Source organism: Chlorocebus sabaeus, chromosome 10, assembly GCF_047675955.1.
Source record: "Chlorocebus sabaeus isolate Y175 chromosome 10, mChlSab1.0.hap1, whole genome shotgun sequence".
NCBI lineage: Eukaryota > Metazoa > Chordata > Mammalia > Primates > Cercopithecidae > Chlorocebus > Chlorocebus sabaeus.
In genome coordinates this window covers 78,723,678-78,746,466 of record NC_132913.1, presented here as the reverse complement: position 1 = coordinate 78,746,466, position 22,789 = coordinate 78,723,678, and the positions used below count along the sequence as shown (strand labels likewise).

General features: G+C 38.9%; 1 protein-coding gene across 5 annotated transcripts in view; it reads right to left on the bottom strand.

Moving 5' to 3' along the window:
* Positions 1-1,986: 1,986 nt before the first annotated feature.
* The window catches only part of MYO1B (myosin IB), a 178,389-nt gene continuing 157,586 nt past the window's right edge, over positions 1,987-22,789 (bottom strand). For all 5 annotated transcript variants that reach the window (XM_007965683.3, XM_038000623.2, XM_007965686.3 and 2 more), the window contains 7 exons: positions 19,970-20,044; positions 18,718-18,852; positions 16,712-16,818; positions 13,693-13,825; positions 13,196-13,348; positions 11,605-11,732; positions 1,987-3,329 (listed from right to left, as the gene is read on the bottom strand). In XM_007965683.3, the coding sequence (XP_007963874.1) occupies positions 3,206-3,329; positions 11,605-11,732; positions 13,196-13,348; positions 13,693-13,825; positions 16,712-16,818; positions 18,718-18,852; positions 19,970-20,044 (855 nt within the window). In that variant the 3' untranslated portion in view covers positions 1,987-3,205. The remainder of the gene's footprint in view (positions 3,330-11,604; positions 11,733-13,195; positions 13,349-13,692; positions 13,826-16,711; positions 16,819-18,717; positions 18,853-19,969; positions 20,045-22,789) is intronic.

The following is a 22,789-nucleotide window of genomic DNA, read 5'->3' as shown; positions in this document are numbered from 1 at the left end:
GTCAACAAAGGAGGACTTTTAAAGGCATAGACGGCTGTGTGTAGCTATAGAGAAGCTCTAGTATTTCTCTTGGTGGTTCTCAAATTTCAATGTGTGTGAGTCATCTGGAGATTTTTCTTTTCTGAGACAGGGTCTCACTCTGTCGCCTGGGCTGGAAGCATCTGGAGATTTTCTTTAAAATGTCTGTTTTCAAACTGTATTCCAGAGATCCTGATTCGGTTAGTATAGGGTATGGCCCAGGAACTGGCATGGGTTTTTGTTTTTTGTAGTTTTTTAAAAACAAGCTTTCAGCCGGGCGCGGTGGCTCAAGCCTGTAATCCCGGCACTTTGGGAGGCCGAGGCGGGCGGATCACGAGGTCAGGAGATTGAGACCATCCTGGCTAATACGGTGAAACCCCGTCTCTACTAAAATTACAAAAAAAAAAAAACTAGCCAGGCGAGGTGGCGGGCGCCTGTAGTGCCAGCTACTCAGCAGGCTGAGGCAGGAGAATGGCATAAACCCGGGAGGCGGAGCTTGCAGTGAGCTGAGATCCAGCCACTGCACTCCAGCCTGGCCGACAGAGCGAGACTCCGTCTCAAAAAACAAAACAAAACAAAACAAAAAAACAAGCTTTCTAGCCGGGTGCAGCGGCTCACGCCTGTAATCCCAGCACTTTGGGAGGCCGAGGCAGGTGGTTCACTTGAGGTCAGGAGTTTGAGACCAGCCTGGCCAACATGGTGAAACCCTGTCTCTTCTAAAAATACAAAAAGTAGCTGGGCATAGTGGTGTGTGCCTGTGGTCCCAGCTACTCAGGAGGCTGAGGTAGGGAAATCGCTTGAACCCAAGAAGTGGAGGTAGCAGTGAGTCAAGAACATGCCACTGCACTCCAGCCTGGGTGTCGCAGCGAGATTCTTGTCTCAAAAAAAAAAAAAAACTTTCCTTGTGGTGTTGACCCAGATTGACGCGCAGTGCCATTTTGGGAAACACTGCTCTATGGTGGGTTACCTGGGCCGTAGTGGCACTCTCATTTGTAGTGTGGTCAAGTTATTATTGCTCTTCCTAATGGGGAATGTGAAGGGCTTTCGCCTTGGTACATAAGGAAGCTTTCTGGCTGCAGTTCAGCAAATCTTTCCCAATATGTCAAATCACAACCCATGCAGAATGGGTTCCATGACCAAAAATTATTCAATACTTCAGTGACAAGACTGATTGAATAATCTGCAAATAAGGTATTTGGAACAATCTAACAAGTAGACCCATGGGATATTTCTCTTTTCCATCCTAGTCTTCCATTCTCAAGTTCCATTTAGGAAGCAACCCCATGATAATGAGTAGGAAATCCACCACAGCACATCCATACAGCAGAAGAATGAGCAGCTCTTCATGATATTTTGCTAGGTGAAAAAGGCAAGATAAAGAACAATGGCTACAATATAATATGCTAGCTTGTGTCTACTAACGCAGAAGAATGTAAGAATCTATTTTGATTTCCTCTTGCAAACATATGGACAAGGTAATACAAAAGCAACTAACAACAATGGTTAATGTTTCAGGGAGGGTGGGAACTAAGCAGATAGGTGGTTGACAGGATGGAGAATTTGTAATGTCTATCTTTTAACACTTACTTATATGCTGAGCAATGTGAACATATTGCATATTATTTAAAACAACACACCCTCTCATTTCCAAATTTCTACTCACCACTATCAGTAACTACTAATCTACCACTCTAGGCACACAGCAAGAAGAATCTAAGTAATTACAACCTCTACCTGCACCAATAAACACAAAGACTTCTGAGAATTTCTTTATGTGAGCAATTTTTAAAAATACAAAAGTCGAGAGAAAATCCCCAGAAAATATTTTCAATTAATGTTTCTGGTTTATAAAAGATTAGTGAAATTCAGTTACACAGAGAACATATAATGTTTGGATTGTAAAGCCTTTCTGAGAGATGATACATTGACACACAACATATGAAAATAGCTTGAGATACAAAAATACAGTTGTGATTCAGCAAATGGCACCAAATTAGAACAATTTTATTATTTAACATAATACCAATGTATATACATTATCCTCCCAAATAAGAAACAATTTGATTCCAAAGTTTAAAATGTAGTTTCCAAAATGAACCTTTGTAAATTTGAAGGAATAGAAAGAAAGCCCTGCAAATTACATAAATTTAATTTTGATCCATGACTAAAATAGGCACCCTGTACCAATCACCTTTCTCATACAAAAATGTATATTATAAATAAAACTTTCAAAAAAGATCTTGGATGTTTTATTGCACATCATACAGAATGTTTACTGCTATCCGAATGGCTTTTAGCCCTTTACTTTGTTAGGTGTTTAAAATATCTACTCAAATTTGGGTGAGAACAATATTCTGGAGATATTATCATTTCGAGGATCATATATGACATTTACCAGAAACAGAAACATATAATCTTACGGGACTGCTTCTGTCACTTTTTCTAAAATAAGAATGACTTCTATTTTCTACTGTTACAAGTAATTACCAGAGGTTTAAACAAATTAAAAGTCTGTTCAAATGTCAGTTTTCTTTTTTTCAAACAGAAACCACATGTAGAGGGATTTAACCTGGTTGTTCATCTCTGCCCCCTCTTAGGACCAGCCCTTCTTGAAGCCTAAATTGTTAAATATCATACTACAGGGTTCCTAATAATGCCGTCCATCATTAACAGTTATTGTTTTGGTCTCAACATTTCTAAACCTTCTTAGATGTCGTTAAACCAGCACAAACCAGCCAGAATGCAATGGTCTCAAAAACAAAAAGGTTCCTAGTAAGTTTTCATACCATCTAGCACAGGGCCTGGCATAGAGTAGGCATGGAATAAATATTTGATGAATGAATGCGGTATCTTTTAAGACCATTTCCTATACTTATATGAATTAATGATTTATGAGTAATATGCTGATTTAGGGTACACAGATTTAACATGATGACTAAACGAAGAACACATCAGACTTGAAAATAGACACTGTTAGTTTCTACAATCCTGCTCCAGGACAGAACATGTGTTTGAAAGGTTAAAACTATTCCGATAATAAAAATTGATTAGTCAAATATTTTTATTTTGCCAAAGAACTCTAAAAGCCTTTGGTGATTCCCAAACATACAATGAACCCCAAATAAAACAAAACCAAATTGCACTATTACAAAGAAACAAGTCCATGAAAGTAGAGAGGAGGCGCCAGTTAAGGGACAGCAACTTCAAGGAGACGGTTGTTTTTTCGTTTACATGTTGGGACACTCCCATTTTTCTGGTTTCCCTGAATAAACTTCACACATACTTTGTCTTGTCTGAACTGTACCAGGAACCTAGGAGAAAAGAATAAAACAAATTAACGTATACACAAAATAGCTCATGATTATAGTAACACTTGCTTTTGTATTTTAATGGATACTGATCTTGGCGAGTACAGACTGCGCATCCCTAACCTAATCCAAAAATCTGAAATGCTCCAAACTCTGAAATTTTTAAAACACTGACATGATGCTCAAAGGAAATGCTTGTTGGAACATTTCAGATTTTATATTTTCAGATTAAGACTGAAACGTTAAGTATAATGCAAATACAGTCTTATGTGCTACCTAACAATGTTTCAGTGAACAATGAACCACATATATGATGGTGGTCCCGTAAGAGTGGAAAAATTCCTATGGCTTAGTGATGTCATAGCTCTCCTAATGTAGGGCAAACACAATACTCACGTTTGTGGTGACTGATGTAAACATACCTAATTCACTGTCAGCCATATACGATGGGGGTCCCATAAGATTATGATGGAGCTGGCCTATACAGTCGTACCATTTTTTGTTTTTTATACTGTAGTTTTACTGTACTTTTTCTGTTTAGATAGACAACTATTTACCATTGTGTTATAATTGCCTACAGTATTCAGTATAGTAACATGCTATGAGCAGTTGGCTATACTACAATATATAGCCTAGGTGTGTAGTAGGCTATACCATCTACGTTTGTGTAAGTACAGACTCTGACGTTTGCACAAAATCACCTAGTGACGCACTTCTTAGTACATATCCCTATGTTAAACACATGACTACATTCCAAAACCAGAAACTGGAAACACTTCTTGTCCCAAGCATTTTGAATAAGGGAGAATCAACCTGTATCACTTCTTCCCATGAGCACTTACACAGAATTGTATCAATGCAATTTACCTCCAGTACTCATTTAGCCCTAAGAAAACTAAAGTTCATTAACTCATCATATTCTAGTAAGGTAGAAAGGCTAAAAATTATTTCTGTGTTTCAAATGGAAAGACTAACATGTTATATTTCCATTTTTCCATGGCAAAAATATGGGAGGGGGCTCCTATTATCAACAAATTGGCTGGGCGCGGTGGCTCACGCCTGTAATCCCAGCACTTTGGGAGGCCGAGGCGGGTGGATCATGAGGTCAGGAGACTGAAACCATCCTGGCTAACACGGTGAAACCCCATTTCTAATAAAAATACAAAAATTAGCTGGGCGTGGTGGCAGGTGCCTGTAGTCCCAGCTACTTGGGAGGCTGAGGCAGGAGAATGGCGTGAACCCGGGAGGCGGATCTTGTGTTGAGCCGAGATCGTGCCACTGCACTCCAGCCTGGGTGACAGAGCGAAACTCCATCTCAAAAAAAAAAAAAAAAAAAAAAAAATCAACAAATTGAGAAAATGAGGTAAAGAATTTCACAAAAGGAAGAGGCCTGGCAACCCTCTAGTCTATGGCTTCTAAACACTGGTTACTCACATATGTCCTACATAGATTTGTCATATCTTCATAGTATGCTAATAGCTATTGCTAGCTTAAATGTATTTCAAAATAATAGTGGCCTACAGAATATGGATAAAATCACGTGTTTGAGCTACCACATATATCTTTAATACCCACTAAAATATTTATATACAAATTATAAACATTTAAAATATCCATTAGTGTTTAGAAATTAATTAATGGATTAAAAAATCCATGAGTGTATTTTTCCCTCAGTGTATCATGTGGGCCACTGCTGGGATAAGAGACGACTTTAGGTGTACAACTGAGCATCCACAGAGTGTTTGCTGGTGCTTTGAAGGACCCCCAACTGTATATGATGAGATCCCTGAACTGGGGACAGCGTCACTGGGGGACATGAGAGCTGCATCACTGGGCCAGAAACCAGGTCTTCCAGTGGCAAAACCAGTCATCTCTTCTCTCCACCATCATCATTAGTATAGCATTATGACATTTTCCATATTCGCAGGGATGGTTTTCTCAGTCAATGGCACATTATTAAAGTGAGTCAACCTAACAACCACTGACCACTTACTGACATTGCCCACTGATGGGAGGATCCACAGCTCTACTCTGTAAACATTAGTTTCAGTGTCAAGGTCTAAAGAGGCCACATTTTGCAAACATTATCTGCTAGAGTGAAACAAGGCAAATGTGCTTCTAATTCATCAGTTGTTTTATAAGAATAGTGCTTCTGATCTTTTAAATGGGTTCTTTCTTTTCAACTTGAAAGCAATGAGGAAAGGACAGCTATAGTTCCAGATTCAACTATCTCAGATATATCTCTGGCATATATACTTATACGTATGTGTCTCAAAAAAGAATCTTTCAGGTTTATTGAAAATTCATACATTTAAAAAAATCAAACACTTTTACATTTTTATTTTCAAAGACCACTTGTGGCCCAGCACAGTGGCTCATGCCTGTAATCCCAGCATTTTGGGAGGCCAAGGCAGGCAGGCAACTTGAGGCCAGGAGTTCGAGACCAGCCTGGCCAACTTGGCAAACCCACGTCTTTACTAAAAATACAAAAATTAGCCAGGCATGGTGGTGCATGCCTGTAATTCCAGCTACTTGGGAAGCTGAGGCAGGGGAATCGTTTGCAGCTGGGAGGCGGAGGAGGCTGCACTGAGCCGGAATCACACCACTGCAGTCTGACCTGGGTGACAATGGGAGACTGTCTCAAAATAAATAAAAAAGACCACTTGTAAGTGTAATAAATGTATAGGAACTTATTTCCCCAATAATCTTGGCATACATTAACTGTTTCCATGTCTACAATTCATGATGAAAATTCACACTAGAGGCCAGGCACGGTGGCTCATGACAGTAATCCCAGCACTTTGGGAAGCTGAGGCGGTCGGATCACCTGAGGTCAGGAGTTTGAGACCAGCCTGGGCAACATGGTGAAACCCCATCCCTACTAAAAATACAAAAATTAGCAGGGCATGGTGGTGTACGCCTGTAACCTCAACTACTCGGGGGACTGAGGCAGGAGAATCCCTTGAACCCAGGAGGCAGAGGTTGCAGTGAGTCGATATCTCACCACTGCACTCCAGCCTGGGTGACAGAGCGAGACTCTGTCTCAAAAAAAAAAAAAAAAAAAAAAGATTCACACTAGAAATAACAATAGAAAAGAAAGATATACTGAGGATTTGCTACATACCACACTGTTCTTGGTCATTTACTATGTTATTAGATCAGGCTTTAGGACAATCTTAGGAGGTAAGCACCATTATTTATCTTCACCTCATAGAAAAGAGAAAATCATCCTCCAACAAACAATAGCATGGAATATATTATTTCATGGCATTCATACCAGTTAGAATTTCAAGGTAAAAGAACACAGATTAGTTGTTTGGACTTCAAATAGTCAGAAAACCAATTGTATAACTTAAATGATATATGTGTGTGTATCTATTGTATGCACGTGTATACATATATGTATATACACACACATATATTTAAAATGTTTAATGAAACAAATTCACTTTAGTTTTTACTCTATTTGGGAACTTAATTTTAGAAATATAGTCATGGATCATCTAATAAAAGGGATACGTTCTGAGAAATGCATCACGAGGTGATTTTGTCATTGTGCAAACATCATAGAGTGAGTGCACTTACCTAAACCTAGATGCTACAGTGTGTTATTGTACTGTAGGTAACTGTAACACAATGGTATTTGTATATGTAAACTTAGTAAACATAGAAAAGGTACAGTAAGAATATAGTATAAAAGATAAAAAACAGTGTTCTTGTCTAGGGCCCTTACCATGAATGGGGCTTGCAGGCCTGGAAGTAGCTCTGGATGAGTCAGTGAGTGAGTTGTTAGTGAATGTGAAGGCCTAGGACATTACATTACTGTATACTTTATGAGTAATTTTTTCTTTCTTCAGTAATAAATTAACCTTTGCTTAATGTAACTTTCTGCCTTATAAACTTTACAATTTTAAAAACATTTTTGACTCTTTTGTTTTGTTTTTGAGACAGGGTCTTGATCTGCCTCCCAGGCTGGAGTTCACTGGAGCAATCATGGCTCAGGGCAGCCTTGATCTTCCCAGGCTCAGATGATTCTCCCACCTCAGCCTCCTGAGAAGCTGGGACTACAGGTGCATGCCACCATGCACGACTGGCTGACTTTTAAATTTTCTGTTGAGAAGGGGTTTCGTCATGTCGCCCAGCCTGGTCTTGAACTCCTAAGCTCAAGCAATCCACTACCCTTGGCCTCCCAAAGTGCCAAGATTACAGGCGTGAGCCACTGGGCCCGGCTGTTTTGGGCTTTTTTGTAGTAACGCTTAGCTTAAAACACAATACTTTGTACAGCTGTACAAAAATATTTTCCTTCTTTATAACCTTATTCTATAAGCTTTTCTCTATTTTTAAAATTTTAATGTTTTTATTTTTACTTTTTAAACTTCTTGTTAAAAACTAAGATACAAACACATTAGCCTAGGCCTACACAGGGTCAGAAGCATCAGTTTCACTGTCTTCTATCTCCCATGTCTTGTCCCACTGGAAAGTCTTCAGGGGTAATAGTATGCATGCAGCTGTCATCTCCTAAGATAACAATGCCTTCTGAAATACCCCCTGAAGGACCTGCCCGAGGCCGTTTTACAATTAACTTTTTTTTTTTTTCTTTTTTTTGAGATGGAGTCTCACTCAGTAGCCCAGGCTGGAGTACAGTGGCGCCAGCTCGGCTCACCGCAAGCTCCGCCTCCCGGGTTCACGCCATTCTCCTGCATCAGCCTCCCGAGTAGCTGGGACTACAGGTGCCCAACACCACGCCCGGCTAATTTTTTGTTTTTTCAGTAGAGATGGGGTTTCACCATGTTAGCCAGGATGGTCTTGATCTCCTGACCTCGTGATACACCCGTCTCAGCCTCCCAAAGTGCTGGGATTACAGGCGTGAGTCACCGCGCCTGGCCTACAATTAACTTTTTAAATATGTAAGCATACACTCTAAAATAAAGATGAAAAGTATAGTATAGGCTGGGCACGGTAGCTCACACCTATAATCCTAGCACTTTGGGAGGTCAAGGCAGGCGGATCATGAGGTCAGGAGATCGAGACCATCCTGGCTAACACAGTGAAACCCCATCTCTACTGAAAATATAAAAAAATTAGCAGGGTGTGGTGGCGGGCACCAGTAGTCCCAGCTACTCGGGAGGCTGAGGCAGGAGAGTGGTGTGAACCTGGGAGGTGGAGCGTGCAGTGAGCCAAGATCACACCACTGCACTCTAGCCTGAGCAACAGTGCAAGACTCCATCTCAAAAAAAAAAAAAAAAAGTAAAGTATGGTAAATACATAAACCAGTAATAACATCATTTATTATCATTTTCAAGAGTTACATATTGTACATAATTATATGTGCTTTTACTCATATACAACTGGTGGTGAAGTAGGTTTGTTTACACCAGCAGCACCACAAAGATGTGAGTAGTACCTTGCATTACAACAGCTGTGACATCAATAGAGAGAAGAATTTTTCAGCTCCATTACAATCTCAGGGGACCACCGCCACCTGTGTGATCCACTGCTAACCAAAATGTCATTATGTGGTGCAACTGTATTACACATCTTGCAGGTTATCCTAAAAATGCAATCTATTGACACAACAAACAGCTTGGAAGTTCAAGGACTAGAAATTATAAGGCAGTTAAATCTCTCAATGAATTCAATTCTCACTTCTATATGTGCACGTTTAAATTCCACTGGAGGCTGGGTGCGGTGGCTCATGTCTGTAATCCCAGCACTTTGGGAGGTCAAGGAGGGTGGATCACCTGAGGTCAGGAGGTCGAGACCAGCCCGACCAACAGGGAGAAACCCCTTCTCTACTAAAAATACAAAATTAGCCAGGCGTGGTGGTGCATGCCTGTAATCCCAGCTACTCAAGAGGCTGAGGCAGGAGAATTGCTTGAACCCAGGCGGCGGAGGTTGCTGTGAGCCAAGATCACGCCATTGCACTCCAGCCTGGGCAACAAGCGTGAAACTCCGTCTCAAAAAAAAAAAAAAAACCAATAATAATAATCCACTAAAGATTTAACAGGACTTTGATTCTCTTTCCATAAACTGACATCGACTTATCCATAATGATTACAGAATCTGGGTTTGTTAGAGTAACTACTTCTACTTTTGGGAAGGATAAAGGAAGGAAGGGCTTAGTCACTAAGCTGCATCATGGTTTTCAACACTGGTTCTATAGAGCTGGTGAAGCCACTTAGGGCTATAAAGGAATAGGAGCCCCTGCCTATGACTTTGAACATTTTTGTTTAAATTTAAAATGCTCCCTAAGGAGATTTACGATCCTTACCTACAAACTTCCTCTCCAGGCTTCCTGTGCCACCTGGGGAAGGGACCCATGGGTGCTACGTAGAGTCCTATGAACTGTTTTATTTATTTTTATGAGACCAATCAATAATGAGGCATTGGAGAAGGAAAGGCATTATAATGCTACCCAACGTTTGTTTTCTTCATGTGGCCACACTATAAATCTTGGCTCAGACAACTATGTTTACTGAAAGCTTATGGCATCCAGAACATCACACGCCCTCCGTGACAGGGCAGGACCCTTGCTGCCCAGAAGCGAACTGTCCCCCTTTCCCAGATGGCACACCTTCGCACACAAGCTGTGAGAGCTGCTGAAGGGGCTCTGTGGTTGGCTATGTTTAGGAATCACACCACACACTATCCCCGCAAAGCTCCTCAGGAGAATTACAACAGGATTTCAGGGACTCTGAGAAGTGATGTAGTGAAGAAAGATTTTAAATTTCCATCAGAGAACAATTTCTTCACAGTGCATCATTATTAGTGTTCTGTATGAGCAATGTTCCTAGAATCCTGGTTTGAGAAATGCTTAAAAGTAGCAGTCCTTTGTGGTCTGGATGTTGGTGTGATTTCGCTTCTGTGTAAAGATGAGTTTATTCACGTCGTGGGACAACTATGAGACTGCTTCGTCTGTACACTGAGGAGCTTCTGCTGTCTGGGATACATATGATCTTCCCATGATGAGTGGGAATTAGCAGCCCTACGAAGCCCATTCTCACAGATTATGAGAAACTTCAACTATTATAAAGGGATTTTAAAGCTGTAATAGGCCCTAACATGTTAAATCCTTAACTGAAACACATCAACTATTATCTTTTTTCCTAATATTCTTTGTTTTATGAGAAAGGTCTCATTAACAAGAAAAGTTATTTAGTCCAAACAACAATTTCCAATATAGAGTATGAAGCCCAACCTCCCACCCAAATCTAAACACTTCAATGAGAACTTAAGAAAAGCCCACAGCATGCAAAATCCTAACATATCAAAGAGAGTCTGATGTAATACAAAGGGGCAGAAATGGGTGTAAATTTATTTTAGAAAGACTTTTAGGAAGAGTTGAAACAGAATAGACTAGAAATTCTTAATTAGAAAAGAATAAAATTTCCTGAGCAATCTAGACATGCAAAGAAGTATATAAGCAGGTAAACAATCTATTGAAAGGTAATCAATTAAGTATAATCAACATAGTAACTCAGATTTGTCCAAAACACTTAGACAGATTACACAGACAGATTGAGTAAATGAGGGGGTGCCCCAACGTGTATGCAAATAATCAGCTTCTATAATCAGAACCGTAACGAGAAACTGAAGAAGTAAATTTCAAATTGATACCAGTCTCAGATGTCACCACATCAAAGAGACCTCCCTGACCTCCCTAACAAAAATACTCTCTGACGCTTTTTTTTTTTTTTTTTTTGAGATGGAGTCTCACACTGTCACCTGTGCTAGAGTACAGTGGCATGATCTTGGCTCATTGCAATCTCCGCCTCCCGGTTTCAAGAGATTCTCCTGCCTCGGCCTCCTGAGTAGCTGGGATTACAGGCACCTGCCACCATGCCCAGCTAATCCTTTGTATTTTAAGTACAGACAGGGTTTCACCATGTTGGCCAGGCTGGTCTCCAACTCCTGACCTCGTGATTCGCCTGCCTCGGCCTCCCAACGTGCTGGGATTACAGGTGTGAGCCACTGTGCCTGGCCTAGTCTCTGACTCTTACCCCCTTTTTTCCTCCATAAACATTTGTTGTTAGCTGAAATCTTATCAACTATTTCATCATTTTATTTGTATATAGTAGTCTCTTCCACTAGGATGTCAGGTACATGAGGTTGAAGACTTGGTCCAGTGTCATTCACTGCCCATTTATCATGTGGAACTACTACTAGACACGTACCTGGTACTTAGTAAGTAGTTGTATTAATGAATGAGATCAGAGAGCAGAACTAAAGCAAGAAAGCTGAAAGAGAAAAAGTGTTTTCAAACAATACATGAACGTACTCATCGGAAATCTCAATATTGAGCTTCTGTTTGGTTTGGCTGAGAGTCGTGCGATAGAGCTTGGTGGCCATTTCAATCAGGTGATCACTGCTGAAGAGAAAATCTCCTTTACTAGCTGCTTCTGAGCCCTGCAAGGACAAACCAAGAGTCGGTCATAATTAAAGATACCTTAGGAGGTCAATATTTACAGGCTTGGCTAAAACCATATTTAGTCTCTTTAAAACATCAGATCCTGGAATCCATTCTCCCAAGGTAAACAATAATGACAAAAGTAGTGTTTCTTCCAACTTGCTCAGAGCACTTTAGTAAGGTTACCTAACCCCCTCCTACCCAAAGTCGGTGGATGCAGCAGAAGCACCATCTGCATCACTTGGAGCTTGCTAGAAAAGCAGAATCTCAGGCCCTACCACAGCACCAGTGAATATGAAACCACAACACAACCTCCAGGTACGGGTTTACGCATTCAGGTTTGAGGAGCATGGACCTAACCTGCAACTCTTCTGAAGGACTTGATTAAAACACTTTTCAGTGATTTGGTTAAATCCCTAACGACAACACTTCCAACAAATATCCCAACAAATATCCCGGTGGCTCTCAGCCTTAGCTGTGCAAGGGAATCATCTGGGTTTATTTATTTAAAAAAAAAAAAGAAAAAAGAAAAAAGAAAAAAAAAAAAAAAGATGCTTGTGCCCCCTTCTGAGAAATTCTAATTTGATTGCATGGGGGTATGGCCTGGGCATCAGCATTTTTTAAGTTCCCAAGCTGTTTAAATGTGTCACTGAGGTTGAGAATCACTGTCCTAGCATTTGATATGCCCCCTTTAAGTTAAGATCCAAAGCAGGGTAAACAGGCTAAGGGAAGCTTTGGGGAGTTTTCTAAGCTTAGGGTCGGCCAGAGAGTGACATTATCAGCTAGACACATGCTCCTACATATGATCAATATTTGGTAGCTTTTGTTTACTCAGTGACTATGTGTTATGTGACAGGCCCTGTTCCTCCAGTGTCTCAATTAATCCTTACAACAATGCTATATGAAGTAGGTAGGCACTCTTACTATCCCCATTTTAAAGATGACAAAAAGTAGGTAGGCACACACAAGTTAAATGCCTTGGCCAAAATCATCATAAAGTGAGTGAGACCAACTCCAGAACCTACACGTAACCACTGCATCCAAGCCAGGAGTCCTGGTTAAGCTAAAGGCACAGAACACTAAAAATTATTTAGGTTAAAATTAACTGGCAACTCTTTTATTTTAGTTGTATCCTTTAATATAAACCCCCAGATTAGAGATGAACATTAAGACATTTACTAAGTTCATACATAGAAGAAAAAACAGGAGAAAACAAGATTTAAAACATCTTGATATTCCTATGTATTAGTCTCAAAAAGTGAAGTAAACTGGTCAATAAAAGTGATTAACTTTATTCAGTTACTGAAAAACCGAGCCTGAGATTTTACATAGGGGCGAATATCCAAAATTTGCAAATTAGCAAGGCAGATATACAAACTGCCATAGGATTAGTCAGATATGGAAATTTTTAAAATCAATGGCTGAGAGATGAAGTGCAGAAAATCTTTTGTTGAACCTTTACCTCTTTGAGGTGGACGGCGAAGAAGCCATCATTCTGTGAGCTCATTGATACCTTGGTCACATCCACCAAGGGAACCTCTGACTTGATTTGTCCAGACTTTTGGTCAGCAAGAAGGAGATTATTATTTGTTAAGAGGAAAATCCGAGATGTACTCTAAAACAAAATAGAAAATAGTATAAAACCAATGATCAAAAATACTCAAAAATGGTCTATGAGTTTAAGGCATTTGCAAAAATGCATGTTTTATTACAATATCCTTCAACAAACATACTTATGTAAACCAAGAACACAGTAAGGAACATAAATAATATGTTTTATTTTATAAAAATGTCAGAGAACAAGCAAAATTCCATCTAAGCTTAAAGGCAAGGGGAAATAGCTCCCTTCACAGTTAACTCTACTGAGAACATGAAATGCAAATTTTTACATTCAGAAAACAGGGTGACTATCCCAAGTAATAGGTACTTCTTATCAGTCTTCAAGGTTAGCAATTTTACCTTCCCATTAGCACGGTTAATTTTGTTCACGACTTCAGCAATGATGATCTTTTCTTCAATGGCATCTTTGAGTTTCTTATACTTGGGGTTCTTGTTGATTTCCAGGTAAGCCCCTTGGAATGGTTGCCCAACACTACAGGAAAAAAATTCCTGCACATTAGAAATAGTTTCAAATGAAAGTTCTACTAAAAAAAGGAAACAGATCACTTGATTCTAAGGAATAGCTGATAACTTCATAAAAGTTGATTTCAATTTATTTTATATATTACACTTGCATCTGTCCTAAATATAAGTTGGAAATGAAACCTTAAACCTATTTCAAATATATTTTTGAGGTGATCATGGCATTTGGTAGGCAGGACTTTGATAATAATCTTATCACATGGAACAACCAAGATAGAAATCACTCATAAGAATAATAGCTAAGACTCAAGTACATGGTCTCATGTGAAGGAAAAGGCAATTTCTTCTAATCTGTTAATATAAAGTTAACAGCTGCTCACAAAGGATTTACTAACGCCTTCAAACAATATGTGGCAGTGAAAAAAGAGCTGAAATCATTACCGTCACCTGTTCTAGAAAAATTTCATTTCTTGCAGAGAATAAGAAAATCAATAGGCCTTCTGGGAAAGAATAGATTCAGGGCAATCACTTTAGAAGAAAACTATAGAACACTTAATATTAACATGTAACTGTGGTTCTAAGTAGGCAATACAGATCGTCCCTGACTTGGTTTGACTTAGGGTTTTTCAACTTTACAATGGTGCTCATACAACCATTCTGTTTTTCACTTTCAGTACAGTGGTCAATAAACCATATGAGATATCCAACACTTTATTATAAAACAGGCTTTGTGTTAGATGATTTTGTAGGCTGCAGATGATTTTGTAGCCAACTGTAGGCTAATGTAAGTGTGCTGAGCATGGTTTTAAGGTAGGTTAGGCTAAGTAATCGTGTTCCGTAGGTTAGGTGTATTAAATGTATTTTCAACTTATATTTTCAACTTCATATGACATATGACAACTTCATAAAAATTGGTTTCAATTTATTTTGTACATTACACTTGCATCTGTCCTAAATATAAGTTGGAAATGAAACCTTAAACCTATTTCAAATATATTTTTGAGGTGATCATGGCATTTGGTGGGCAGGAATTTGATAATAATCTTATCACATGGAACAATCAACACAGAAATCACTCATAACCCATATGATGTGTGTAACTGCATCATAAGTTAAGCAGCATCTGTATATGAAAGGAGAATCAAGCCTCTTCTCCTAGAATATGCATTTAAATGGACAGGCATAACCAAAGCAAACATTCAGAATAAGGGCAATTTTTTTTTTCCCAAATAAATTTTTGTAAGAGGTTAACAGTGCACTTATTACTAAGATGTCAATTTCCCTAAAGACTTGCTGGGGGACTCTTTCAGGACAGCTTCATCAAAGGCACTAAGGAAAAACTGCTGCTTCAAGGGATCTACAAGCTTCATTTTGAGCTACAAAGTTCTGGCAATTTGCAAATACAACTTTAAATGCTTACGTTGTGGGTGGAGGATCAGGGAAGAAAAATTCACGTAGGTGGTCAGCGTTTCACAGCTCTCAGGATATAAAAGGCCAACTCCCATAAGAGCTGCCACTTGGCAGGGTGGTGGGAGGCTAAGTTATTTATTCCACCTCTCTCACTGCTGTGGGGTGAGTGTGCCACTATCCCTGAAAACTGATAAGACTACCCAAAAAGGACTTGGCTTGAAGTTAACTTTTTTTGGTTCCTATTCAAATGTGTTTTAAATTATAAAAATGCTAACAGGCTTTTAAACTGTTTCCTCAAAGATGTATTTTCCAGCCTGTAGTTTCTGAAGAGTCATCCACAGGAAATGCTCATTAAGAAGGTTACTCTCTAATTTAAAAATGTATAAATTAAAGCTGAATAAAATTAGTTGCTGAAGTAAGCATATAGACAAATTCTCCTGTTTGAAAATGCTTTATATAACAGGCACTTTGGACAACTTTGGATTCAGACACTATGTTTGACTTAAGGGAGTATATATCACCTCAAGTAGCCACATCAGCTAACCAAGGAAGTTGTACAATTTAAAATATTTAAACCCAGTGAGTCTGGCAATGTACGTTCATTTAATCCTTTAAAAGGAAGATATTTGAAATGTGTATAACGTCACAGAGAACATAAACATAATTTATGTAATAAACGTGAATATACTCAGCATATAATACATTCTTTCGAGGCCATTCTTTGGGAGAAGCTTAACGTTGTTATAGATTTGGCTTGAAATCGTACAATCTACTTTTTTTATAAACACCAGATGAAAATGGGGTAAGAACGCTGGGAGGAAATGATGAATGCAGGAGATATAAGACTATTTGGATAAATAGTCTTTATCAAGGACTTCATTTGCTGAACTTGGGATTGATGTTCCTTCTTTTTCTGAGTCCACGGTGTCTAAAATAAAGGAACTGAACGTGCTGTACAGGCCACAGAAGTCATATCCGTTGAGTTAGCAGACCAAAGGGCACCATGGACCAGTGCTCAAGCAACACTCGAAAAGTACTATCCTGGCTCGCTCTTTCATTTACCTTACAAATGAGTTTCTGACCCTGCTTGTTATGGCAGGAAGACTGGAATGGTGATTAAAGTATATTGCCAACAGAAATTTGGCAAGTCTTTGAAAACTATGGAAAAGGAGCAGGAATTTACAATGCAAACGTATCTTAACAGCCTATATAATTTTTATGTTAAATGACTTCTAATTATTTAGTAAAGTGTTTGAGCTAATGCTAATGGAGCGAAACCAACAATCGTAACCTCATTTCATTAAACTGCACTAGAGAAGCCATGGCTCAAATAAATGTGTTTACATCAAGCTGATTATAAAATGATTCACAGAACTAAAAATTGCACATCTAAGACTGAAATCAAACACCACGCAAAATGGCGTACAAATATACTTGAGAAACTTTGAAAATCCTCAATTTTATGGGTAAAGCAAAGCCATAATACCTAGATGGGTATAGAGCCTTCTTGTCTTTGAAGAGTTCACTGGCTTCTAGTTTCTCTTCATAAATAAGTTTCTGCTGGTCTGTGAATTGGTCCCTGTATTTTTTACACTGTGAGATATGAGAAGAAAGAAACAAAACATCATTTATATAAACAAATCATTATTCATTCTTAAATATGCTAAGACAATTTACCAGCAAGAAGAGTAAGGAAGAAAGTGTACAAAACATTCACTAAAAAGGCCAAAAACATTTTTCCCTTGTGGGTTTTAAAAAGTTTGTCTTGGAAAATGTCAGAGTATTATTTGTATTGCAGAACCTGGGATGCTTCTTCAAAACACACCAGGGTCTAGCGGGCATGGGCTTTGCAAGTACTATTTCCTCCCACTATGTCAGTCCTTGGAAATCCTCTTGTCCTGCGGCTGTCACTCTTCTAGAGAGACTCACAGTAAAAATATTGTGCATCACAATCCACTAAGCACATTTCCACATACATATACACATAAAATATTGACATAAAAGCATCACAAAACAATACTCAATCTTTTCTATATATTGTACACTCTGCTATTTTCTATTCTACTGCATTTCATTGAAAAACGCTAGTAGTAACCTACTAAATTGATTTCATGACCCACAAATATGCTATGACCTACAGTTTGAAAACCACTGCTCCAAATCCCCCCACTACCATTTTACAATAGGGACGAGGGACCTGAGATATCCCCTTTCACTCTGTCCCTGAAGCTGCAATGAGAGGAGACAGTGGCCAGAGGAGCAGGGCCAGGTTTTTTAGACGAGCATTCCTAGAAATTCAGTTACAGGTGGGGTCAAGTGCTACTGAAATAACTGCATGAAGAAATGTTAGCACTGCTGCTGACCCTTTTCCATGGAAAGGCTCCCTTCAGGAATAAACAGCCCTCATCTCCCACCTCCAATCCAATGGAGGAATGGGTGAGATCGCGAAGCCAGGGGAGAGCAGAGGTGGTGCAGATCCCCAGCACTGGGAGCTCCCTGTCATTATTTCTGAAAACAGTTTCTGGGTTAGACTCAAAAAAGGAGACAAGCCATTAGGAGGTTCATGAATCTCGCCAAATTGGCTGTTAGAGAACAGAAGTCAGAATCCAGTTCCTTATGTTGTACGGTACCACTTATCAAGCTAATCAGTGACAATGTCACTCTATACATATATGACTCTGATAAAAAACAAGCCCACCCTGCTGGGCAGGAAAGTTTCCTGGAGGATGTATGCACTGAGCTTTCATCTACTAAATACATGCCCTTCCATCGAATGATTTTATTACATCTGATAACTGCATATATTTAACATTTCACATATCAACTGACGAGGTTATCAAAATAAGGTCAACATCTATACAAGTGCCCCACGTGCTCCATGCTGGGAAACATCTAAATTACATGCCATATTCTCATATAAAATGACAGCTTAAAAAAAAAAGGCAATATAAAACAGATTTCCAGCTTCCCTATAATTTAGATAGAGGATGTGTTACTATCTTTAGGTATAGGGAAAAGCCTTTTTTCCCACCCATCAAAGTGTGTGTGTTCACATGGATTATCTGATTATGTGTTCTGTACATCTGATACAGTAAACTCTTCAATCTGCAGGATTTAACTATGTTGCCTGAAGGTGTCCGAATTTTATGATTTCTCTGTCCTACCATATTCCTTTAGACAAAGAGAAAAACACATGAACAAAAAACTGAACTACTTGAGAGCAGCTGGAACCTGGAATGGAAAGATAAACGCAGCCCTGTGCTCTCCGTTCCAGCCAGGGCCGAGAGGCGACTGCACAGGGAATGCCTGGGCCGGTGCGGTGGCTCTCATAGAAACTCAATATGGTGCATGGGGGAAAATCACCAAAGTCCTCAAGTAAAATCCTCTTTGAGGCAAAGGAAGAATGTGTTACAGTTTTGAATTTACGTAAGTTTTCAAACACTCAAAATAAATAAGAAAGTCTCTGAAAAGATGTAACATGACATTTTTTACCCTCCACAAGTGGAAAATCCTTTTTAGCTCCTTGTGAGTAGAATCCAAGAATAAGTAAGGTCTTGAGGGCCAATTCTTGTCTATTGGAGATAAGGAAGGCATCTTATTTTTCATTTCCAAGAAGTATTTTTGCACCTGTGTTGGGTTTGACAGAAAATACTACGTGAGGAAAATATACCACAAAAGACATTGTTTTATATACATCATGATCAAATAAACCAGACGATCATGGAATTTATTTAACTTTGGAATTTATAAAATGGTAACTCACCTGTGAAGTCTCTATTCCACTCTTTCATACTGGTTGGGGAAACATGAGTTCCACCAAATGGTTAAGAGAAAAGAGGAATACTAATGCTAACACTCATATTAACACTAATACTAATGCCAGTTGGCTCTATAGAGCTGTATTGTCTAAAATGCAGCCACTAGTCACACAGGTTATTTATATTTACATTTTAAGTGATTAAAATTAAATTTAAAAATCCAGTTTCTCAGTCACACTAGTTACACTTCAAGTGCTTAATAACCACGTGAGGCTAGTGGCCAGCTACTCTATTGTACCTCAAAGTTACAGGGCGTTTTCCTCACTGCAGAAAGCTCTACTGGACAGTGTTGTTCTAGAGTACGTGATACGTGCCCAGCCCTGCACTCTATCATTACTTCATTTTAATCCTCACAACAACTCTACGAGGCTAGTGCCACTATTATCCCCATTTTACAGATGAGAAAATGAGGTTCACTGAAGTTAGAATTTGCTCAAGTCACAAGTCTCTAAGCGGCAGTGGAGGCCGACTCCAGAGTTTGTGGTCTGTTCAGCACTACATATACCTCTCTGAAAGATGGAGAACTCCAGAGTCCCTGCGGGTGGGGCTGCACAGCCTGGCTCCCGGTCACCCCTCTCCCCACTAATTTGCTTGCCAGCCTTGCCCTGCCACAGCTCATGGCAGTTTCACAGGGTAAGGCCCTGGCTTTCTTGGGTCTACTTTCCCCCAAAAGTTCTCTCTGTCAAATAAGACAAACATTGTATTAATAATATACGGGCCACTAACAACTCTTTCTGACACAATTCTACCTGAATTTGGGAGACGATTTCAAAAGATTACTCACTCTCAGTGTCACAGCTATGATTTAATTATTATTTAAAAAGTCACGTCTGTTATTTAAGAAAAGGCACATTTTATGGAGTTGGTGATATTAAGTGGGTAATTCCATAATGCTAATTAGCCACACACATAAAGTGTCAACTTACAATTCTCTGAAGCGTGAACTCATAGATTTTCTTTCCGGCATTGGCTCTGAAGAATTTCCTGTATTCTCTACGTACCTTTAAAAAGAAGACGCAGGTTGCAGTGGTTAATGTGTGGCTGGTACAGATGCATAATGATACACCTCTATTAAAAATGAAAAAGTGTCAAACAAGTCAACTTATAAGTGTCCTTTCTGGATTTAGTACAATAATTGAAGCACATTCACACAGTGGATCTTAAGTCAGAGAGAAAGAAATTGAGAGATGTAAAATGATGAAACCAGAATGAACTGATGTTTTAAATCCTCTTAGTAGTTTCTGAAGAATCTGATGATTTGACAAGAAACATTTTACAGGCACAGCTGCAAACTCATCCCAAATTAAAATACATTTAAAAACTATATAAAATAATGTTCTATTCAGATTGTTTTGTAAAAGGCAAACAGAAAAAAAAAATGTCTGAAGAACTGTATCAGTTTCCAAAAGCCTTGCATAGAAGATAAGGCTTTAGTACTACACACTGAGAACTGAATATGGCTAAAAATAAGAATTTAAAAAGAAGCTTTGAAACTACCATTACCTTCCATTTCATTGCATTAATTTTTCTCTATCATCTCTACTCTCACCAAACTTTATACTTAATGCTATCAGAGCACTTAAAACATCATATTATAGTTTTAGTTCACACATTTTTTCCTTGCTACATTGTCATATTTACTTCATATACTAATGTCTAACAAATAAGAGTAACAAAGTGGAGTGTTTGCATAACAAAGGAATAAATTATATAGTTAAATTTTGAAACTGAGGGAAAAATATCTTTATTTATTACCATCCAGATATAAATGGGAGAGTTAGAATTTAGCAAAATATTAGCCTATCTGAATAATTCAGACATTACATATCTTTTTTGTTTTCTCTCTAGTTTTCTAGGTTTAACTGCACATGTTCAAAATATTTCTACATTAGGGGATGTAAGCCAGTAATCTTCTAACCAAATTCAGTTTATAGATAAATGTTTTGTATGCATATTTATAAGTTAAGAACTTAATATAATAATTCAGACTGCAGATTTCTCTTAAAGTTGTCTAAGATCTAGCAACACTGAGGCCTAGTCCTATAAAATAAGGGCCAGGGAGGCTAAAGTAGCTGCTGTTGCCTTTAGATGAGACATGCATGCTCCAAACTACACAAGTCCCCCTTGCTCCTGATCCACCTCCCATCTGCTGCTTTCTTCATCTGTGTGACCAACCCGGTCCCTGAGCATTTGCGCACCAGACCCATTCTCTACATCTAAAGATTATTAAGGTTTAAAAACTGTAACATATACCATATGGGTAGTTTTTCCTTTTACAGGCATACCTCATTTTAATGTACTTTGCAGACATTGAGGTTTTACAAATTGAAGGTTTGTGGCAACCCTGCATCAAACAAGCCTACTGGCACCATTTTTCCAACAGCATGTGTTCATTCTGTGTCTCTGTGTCACAATTTGGTAATTCTCACAATATTTCAAACTTTTTCATTATTATTCTATCTGTAAGATGGTGAACTTAAGAGACAGTGTGTGTATTCTGACTGCTCCACCCACTGGCCGTTCTCCTATCTCTCCCCCTCTCCTCGGGCCTCCCTTATTACCCAAGACACAGCAATATAGAAATTAATTAATATTGAATTAATAACCCTATAATGGCTTCTCAGTGTTCAAGTGAAAGGAAGGGTCACAAACTTCTCACTTTAAATTGAAAGCTAGAAACGGTTAAGCTTAGTGAGGAAGGCATGTCAACAGCTGAGGCAGTCCAAAAGCTAGGACCCTTGTGCCAAACAGCCAAGTTATAAATGCAAAGGAAACATTCTTGAAGGAAATTAAAAGTGTTATTCCAGTGAACACACAAATGATAAGAAGGTGAAACAGCCTTACTGCTGATAAGGTGAAAATTTTAGTGGTCTAGATATAAGATCAAACCAGCCACAACATTCCTCTAAGCCAAGACCTAATCCAGAGCAATGTCCTAACTCTCTTCAATTCTAAGAAGGCTGAGAGAGGTGAGGAAGCTGCAGAAGAAAAGTTTATTAACTCTTCATGAGGGTTAAGGAAAGAAGCAGCAAGTGCTGATATAGAAGCTGCAGAAAGTTATCCAGGAGATCTAGCTAGATCACTGATGAATGCGGCTACATTCAACAACAGATTTCCAATGTAGACAAAACAGCCTTCTATTGGAAGAAGATGCCATCTAGACTTTGATAGCTAGAGAGGAGAGGCTAATGTCTGGCTTCAAAGGACAGGCTGATTATCTTGTTAGAGGATAATACAGCTACTAACTTTAAGCTGGAGCTCATGCTCATTTACCCTTATAAAAATCCTACAGCTTAAGAATTATGCTAAATCTACTCTGCCTGTGTGCTCCATAAATGGAACAACAAAGCCTAGATGATAGCACATCTGCTTACAGCATGGTTTACTGACTATCTTAAGCCCCATATTGAAACCTACTGCTCAGAAAACAGATAGCTTTCAAAATATTAATTCACACTGACAAGGCACCTGGTCACCCAAGAGCTCTGATGGATATATACAAGGAGATTAATGTTTTCACGCCTGCTAACACAACATCCATTCTGCAAGCTCATGGATCAAGGAGTAATTCCCAGTCTTATGATTTAAGAAATACATTTGGTAAGTCTATACCTGCCACAGATAGTGATTCCTCTGGTGGATCTGGGCAAAGTATATTAAAAACTTTCCAGAAAAGAAGCATCATTCTGGGTGCCATTAAGAATATTCGAGATTCATGAGAGGAGGTCAAAACAGCCACATTAATA